General features: G+C 41.5%; 1 protein-coding gene across 1 annotated transcript in view; it reads left to right on the top strand.

Moving 5' to 3' along the window:
• ATIC (5-aminoimidazole-4-carboxamide ribonucleotide formyltransferase/IMP cyclohydrolase) overlaps positions 1–7,170 on the top strand; it is a gene marked incomplete at its 5' end in the record, with an annotated part of 24,214 nt that overhangs the window by 12,416 nt on the left and 4,628 nt on the right. Inside the window, 3 exons of the mRNA XM_019473619.1 lie at positions 57–146; positions 1,803–1,931; positions 2,928–3,020. Coding sequence (XP_019329164.1) covers positions 57–146; positions 1,803–1,931; positions 2,928–3,020 — 312 coding nt within the window. The remainder of the gene's footprint in view (positions 1–56; positions 147–1,802; positions 1,932–2,927; positions 3,021–7,170) is intronic.

The raw sequence follows: 7,170 nt of genomic DNA, 5'->3' as shown, positions 1-7,170 counted from the left end.
TTTTTTTTTTTTTTTTTTTTTTTTCATGTAGAAGCTGAAATCTGTGTGTGTTGCAGGTATCTGATGGTGTGGTAGCTCCTGGCTATGAGGAAGAAGCTCTCAAAATCCTTGCCAAAAAGAAGAATGGTGGTTACTGTGTCCTCCAGGTTTGTACTCCTGCTCCACTATAACCCTCTGCTGCTTTTGCTGTACCTGCTTTTCACTAATGTTAGCGTCCAAATAGCTGGGGGGCTGATCCAGGCCCCCCTACGGTGCATGGATGTGTTTCTTCTGGGTCTTTGGGGATTCCTGTATGAGCTGGAATTCCACCAGCAGTGTTGTCACGTTTAGCCTATAGTCCTAGAAGGGAGTATTTTTATAATGCCTTCCTTGGCTTTCAAAGTGATGTGGGTTTAAAGTAATTAAATCTATGAACCAGCAAGAGTACTTCAAAGAAACAGAATTTCTGTGCTCTTTCCACTCTTTGCCAGCTTTCCTCTCACTTTTGCTGAATTTGTTTCCTCCCTGAATTCTTTATATCTAAGATATAGTGCCTCAGTGATGTGAGTCTTGGCAGTGAGAATCTTATGTAGTATACCACTGGGGGAAGCCTTGTCTGGGCACGTGGTATTTGTAGAGCAGTCTCTAGTACAGTCAGTGATGAAGATAGCAGCACAGGCAGAGTTTGGACCTGGGATGATGCACCTTTCCATGCTGCAACCAGGATGCTTGTCAAGGAATATTAATATAGTGTGGTCAAGTCAGTGTCAGGTTGCCTTCCTAGTTCCTGCAGTGATTGTTGGGACTTCAAAATCATCCAGTTTTGGTGAACATGACTAATGGATTACATAATGCTGTCAGAGCAGCCAAACAGGTCCTATTTCTGCCTGACTGAGAGACAAACAAGCAGAGAACTTCACTATAACATTACAAAAAGAAAATCCAAGGCTTAGCTGAAGTTGCAGTTGTAGTGTTACTACCAGGGGAGCTGTAGAAGATGGCTCAGGAGCTTCAGGCAAGAAGGAATGAAATTGCAGACAATCTTGGCAGCTGATTACCTCCTGAATTCAATTAGCTTTGCAAGGATGAGGTCGTATTGGTTAAGCCTGTATCTTCAGGGCCTGTCTGCAGAGGGATGCTAAGGAAAGTTGATCTGAACAAATTCAAATGGATTAGGGAAACTGCATAAAGCATGCGCACCGTCCTATTTAGAGCTGGTAGCCTTAATCCAGTTTACTTCATGTCTCTCTAACCTGAACTGGGGATACCAAATTTCTAAATAAGCCCATGCATGGGTAGACCTGAATGCAATTTAACAGTTCCATTTAACTTTACCCCTGACACTGGTGTAAATTAACCGTGCTGCATGCTTGTTTGGAGGTGTGCCCCAAGAGAGTGCATCTCTGGAAATGATCGCATTCCCTGTTTAGTGTCAAAGAGGGTTGGGAGCTGTACCTTGAGGCGTGTATGAAGCAACTTAAAATATTTTTACCTTCCTGTGGAAGACTGGAAGACTCTTTCTGTGGACGTTTTTCCCTTTCTGTGAAAGACCAGAAGACTTTGTAGATTTTTGTGGCTCGCAACATGGACATTTGTATATAAGCATCTATACTTCATTACCTCTCTTCGCCCCGTAAATGTCACTTTGTGCTGTTGAGACCTTGCTGCTCCAGTTAATTACTTCTGATGATTTGACATTGCTTTCTATAAACAGTTCACTTCTTTTGGATTCTTTAGATAATGTGTTTTAACCTAAGCTATTACTGGATGTTGGCTTTGAAGAGCTCTAAGAATGTTTTATTGGCCTATCCTTTGGCTTTTAGATGGATCCCCATTATGAGCCAGATGACAATGAGATTCGAACCCTCTATGGATTGCATCTCATGCAGAAGAGGAACAATGCAGTCATCGACCGGTCATTGTTCAAGAACATTGTTACAAAGAATAAAAACGTAAGCGTCAGAAGATAAATGAGCTTAAAGATTGGTGGGATGAACTGGTGTGCTGTCATCGAGGAAGTCATCACTGTTCTATTTTAAGAGCTCTTAAAATATTTTAATGAGATTTAACTGGCTTTCAACAAAACAATGCAGCAAACTTTCTGAACCAAATATACTTGGGTAAATCAGGTTAGTTTACCTTTGTTTTGATTCCTTGCATAAATAAGAAGAGCTGGACTTTGCCCTTTATCTCCGACTACCAAAATACTTGTTTTTCTTATAGATAGAATAAGAATAAATAAGAAGCTACCTTGTGTATTTTCTTACGGTGAGACAGCCATGTGCTAAGGATCCATTGTGATCTTACTCTGACTCACTGTTTACTTTCCCTTTTGTGTATAGTGTGTTGTATAAACTCGGCCCTGCTAATACTGCTCATAATTTAGAGTTCACATCATCAGAAAGTTATCAGTTATTTCTTTGTCTCTGATCTTGTTCTCATTAAAAACAGATGTTAATGAGCATGTGATTAGTCATGGGCTCAGAAGCAAGTTCAGACACTGAGGTAATAAAAACCATTTTAATAAATTAGTAATGGAATGGACTTAAAACTAATACTTAATGCAGATATTGGGAGCTATTTTTGTTGTTGTGGTCCTGTGCGTACTTATGTACTCATGTGCTTTGCTTTTTGCCTATGAGCACATCTGATGACAGTGAGCAAATACAGAAGACTTGGCAGGCTTAGGGCCAGTGATAGAGCCCTCTTGACTTGGTAGGATTGAGTCTTATCCCTACAAGCTATGAGATTAGCTGCCAAAGCAATCACTTACAGTTTTTAATCTAAACAAAATTTGCTGGTAATTGAACAAAACAGGATAGTTTTAGTTATCTTGTTTTCCCTCTCTGTGCTACAGTACTTGTCATGGCTTTGGGGGTTTGCAGATCTAGCCAGTTGGCTAGTCATGTTTGTTAGGATGGACCATTGACAATGGCATTTTGTTTCAGCTGCCTGAGTCTGCTGTCCGAGACCTGATTGTTGCCAGCATTGCCGTCAAATACACCCAGTCCAATTCGGTTTGCTACGCCAAGGATGGGCAGGTAACCAAATCGGACAGCTCTGTGGAGCGTGCTTTCACAGCCACGCTGGTCAGAGTGCTTCAGTTTTAAAATCATTTAGCGTACAGGAAGCTATTAAAACGGGTACAGACGAACTGCCCTAGACAGTGCCATGCAGAACAGTAGCTAAACCTGTGTTTCTCAAGAGGCTGCTTCAAAACCTTGGTGTAGTTTTTTCATGATAATGACAGGGCTGGCTCTTTCAATGATAGGGCTGGAAAAGCTCATGTGCTTCTGCAAGTTTGGCCTTGAGTCATTTCTTTCTAACTACTCTGTCCTTTTGTGTCTTTTTTTGAGGGCATGTACATATGTTGTAGTCTGTATAGAGCCTTAGGAAATGACAGCAGTTTTCATAGCTGGATTCTGACTGTCCAAATGGGTCTTAGTTATATTTTCATTTTTTTATATAAGAAAGATGGGATGTACTTTCTTTTTTCCCTTTGGGGCATTCTCCCTGATTTTTTTTTTTAAAGCTTATGATGGATGTTGGGATTTACAGGGGCATTATCAAATGTGTAGTTGAGATATGAATCTTGAATCTAAAAAAAAAAAATCCTTTCTTTCCACATTATCACTAGGTATTCAGCTTAAATCAGTTATCCAAAAGTTGTTGTAAAGGTATTAAAAATTGTATTTTTGCCCAGCAGCTCATTCTCATAATGCTGTTTAGCTGGTTCTCTGTTCCCCATGGTAACTCTTCCATAGGCCTGGATTATTTTAAAAAAATACAGAAGAAAAAGGCAAAGAATGTTTTTGATCTTGACCTTTGGTACATAATAAATCGGCAAAATGGATCAAATAGTGTGCCCTACAGGTACAGACTGTGAATGAACTGCAATGCTGTCTTTTTTGCATGGGTACTCATCTGCATTTGTCAGATTGTTGTTACAGCCTGAAAACATTGCAGCGCTGTCTCACAGTACTTTCTGAGGTCATGTGCTGTATGGTTCTTGAAAACATGTCTCTGGAGATCTGGCATTTTTCTTTTATTCAGCTTTGGGTTTTTTTTCTTGCTTTTAAATGGTTCTCCGTACTCAAGAGTGTTAGTTCTCGTAGCCCCAGAACAAAGGTGTCACTATCTTTGCTCCTTTTCCTGTATTACAGCAGCAATTTCCCCAGTGCTTTTGCAAGTCTGGACTTAACGTGGTGCTGCAGATGTTTCTGAAATGTGTGTGGTAATGCATGTACCATATGGAAGGGAGAAGGCATGAGGGAGGAGTGAAAAGCAGTGTGGGCAGGCAGGGATTTAACTAGCCTGGCTTCAGTGATGTTTTGCATACTTGCAGGCATATCTTTTTATCAAATATAAATGTGCATTGTCTTGGTTTGTTGTATATGTGACAGGGAAGGCCAAGATCAGACGTCTATATACTGGGTTAGGAACCAGTTGCTTTTTTTAACAGTAAAGATGTGCAGCCATTACAATCACTTACTCGAGGAGGTGGTGAATCTGTTGGGTTTTTCAGATCAAAGCTTGATGTCTACCTTAAGAGACTCATTACAGTCCAAATGCAGAAACGGCAGTGTGGCATGCTGTAGATGGTGATGGAGGAGCTCAGATAGGAGCTTGCTCCCTCCTGGTTTTAAAACCTCTAAAAGCTTCCTGAGACTGTTAAGTATTGAGACCATTGTTTTTAAGGTACAGATGGGGAAGGAAATAAGGTCCGCTGAAAACCAGTCTTACTAAGATAGTGATTAGCTCAGATTCCTCCTGGTGATGCTGTGCAGAACTAACTCTGGTCATATCACCTACCAAGACATAACATCAGATGTGTACAGGAAGATTTGGGTGCAAACCAAAAAAATAGCACAAATCAAGAAGGAGGGATGGAAAGGGACTTCCAGATTGTTACACTTAAAATGCTTTTCCAGGATCTGACTTGGTTTGGGTTACATGAGCCAAGCCTGGGAAGTCCAGCTTTCTTTCAGTTCCATGGCTTTTGGTTTTCCAGGGGTTATTTCAGCCTCACAGCATCCTCGTTGCCTAGCAAAACTCTTGTGTATCAGACATCCAGAACGTTTTTGACAGCTTGGCTTCGTTGAGTTCATGAGTGGATTGGCCACTCCAACAAGGGCTGGTGCTTGTGTTAATAAGTTCTAGGAAAGCATAGAGTGGGAGGAAGCATTTATGGACTTAAGTGTCACTTAATTTGCAGGAAGTCAGCTGCCACTAATTGCAATAAACACTTTCACTTGTTTTGTCTTTCAGCACCAGAGAAGCCAGTCTGTAACATGTTGATTTACACTTTCTTTAATGATACCATCATGTTTTAAATGAGCAATTTGAAATTATTCTCTTTCTTTATTCTCTGCACTGTAGGATAAAACAAACCTGTTAATTTACCTTACTGTTTTCCACTGATGGTGCAGACATTTGTTGGTAACTTCATTGTTTGTTTGTCTTCCCAATTGCGAAGTCCTTTATTTGATTTTTGTAATTCCAAATGTATTTAGGGTTTCTGTTTTCACTCATTATTCAGGGTAAATCTGAGTAAATCCAGGCCAACCTGGACCATTTTGCAAGGATCCTTTGGGCATTATCCATCTCATCCACTCCGTGCTTTTGCACAGTATTCCAGCTATGGGGCGTGTTTGGCCCTCCTACGAGCCGAAGTGTTTTAGTCAAGTAGTTCTCAATTTTCACCGAAGCTTTTTTTTTTATTAAGTGATTTTTCTACTCACCCTGTATTGCTGTCTCCTTTCACTACTCACAGTTAATAGGCTCTGCTTAAGCATTTTTTTGATTCCTAGGAGATTAAACTCTGAAGGAAACATAATTAATTTTTCTGTAGAGAATAGGCAGAAAGTAGAGGGGGAGGGATTCCTTTGTGGAGGATTTTGAGGTTTCAGCTGTGTTTTTGTATGGGAGAAAGCCAACATTTGAGGAAGGGAGAGATGAGGTGTAGGAAGAAGGATTTTTACTTCACACAAAGTGAAAAAGGTGTGGAGAATAGGTACATTCAGACAGGCCAGTGTGAAGAGAGATTCAGGTAAAATGCTATAGTTTGCACTAAGCAGAAGCTCAACCTTCTGATTTCTCCTCTGTAGACCAGAAATTCCAGGCTAGACTGAAGAAATCTTCCCCAGCAATGTTGCATCAAAACACATTTTTCTACAAAAAAGGATTTCGCTTTCCCTGGATCACCATTTTCCAGTGAACTGCATCTTACCAGCATGTTCTTCCCAGGCTGTAACTGTGAACTTCCTTCTAGAACCATGTGGGCTCATCAGGAGGCACAGCGAAGCAGCTTTTATATTCTCTTGCCTGTTAAGCCGTTATAAAAACAGTTCTAGTTGTTGTGGATAATATCTCTGTAGATTTGGGGATGCCTGCGAAGAGTTTACAAGGATACATCACTTCAACTGAAGTACAAAGTTCCTGCCGTTTTGGAGTTGTTGAATATGAGCCAAAGTTCAGTTATGCATCTTTTGACAAAATTTAGGTCACAAAAATGTAAAATATTTTGAGTAGCTCATGGAGAAAAGGAAAACGCTCTTTTTGAGAAGGGTGCTTGGGTGCTGACAGGTAGGAGAGCTTGATTTCTAATGTGCGCCCATGAAGGAGCTGTGTGTTTGGGGCTGCATTGCCCTGAAAACACTTTCTCCAGTACTGTTGCCCTTTAACCGGCTGAAGGCCGGGGCTTGCAGCAGGCTAGCCAGTTCCATCACAGGAGTGAAGGCCACAGGTCACATGTACGTGATGAAGATAAGGCACCGTTCTGGCTGGGAAAGGGCAGAGAGGACATTGCACTTCTGGCACGTGACATCACATTTTTTAGAAACTTGGGGATGTTTCATGGTATTTTGGCCCCTGCTACCAGCAGCCTGTCCAGTACCCTCTACCATCTGCATCCCAAGCTAAAAATTTCTGCCTTAGCCTAGCCTGGCTTCCTAGGCCCACTCTTAAGGGCTGGGTGACAGTTAATGGCGTGCAGTGTCTGACAATTTTAAATCCTCTCCTTTGTCCAGGGAGAGAGGAAAAATCTCTGTGGAAGAGACGATATACCTACGTGCAGCTGGCATTGACCTCCCTTGAGATGCAGGGTCCCCTGCAAGTTTGATGGTTAAACAGAGTGCACTTGAGAGTAGAGGTCAGACATCAGGAGTGTTTGGCGGGGGGGGGGGGAGGGGG

This window comes from Aptenodytes forsteri, unplaced genomic scaffold, assembly GCF_000699145.1.
Source record: "Aptenodytes forsteri isolate BGI_AS27 unplaced genomic scaffold, ASM69914v1 Scaffold264, whole genome shotgun sequence".
Lineage (NCBI taxonomy): Eukaryota > Metazoa > Chordata > Aves > Sphenisciformes > Spheniscidae > Aptenodytes > Aptenodytes forsteri.
Note: the sequence above shows the minus strand (reverse complement) of the source record. Positions and strands in the feature narration are given on the sequence as shown.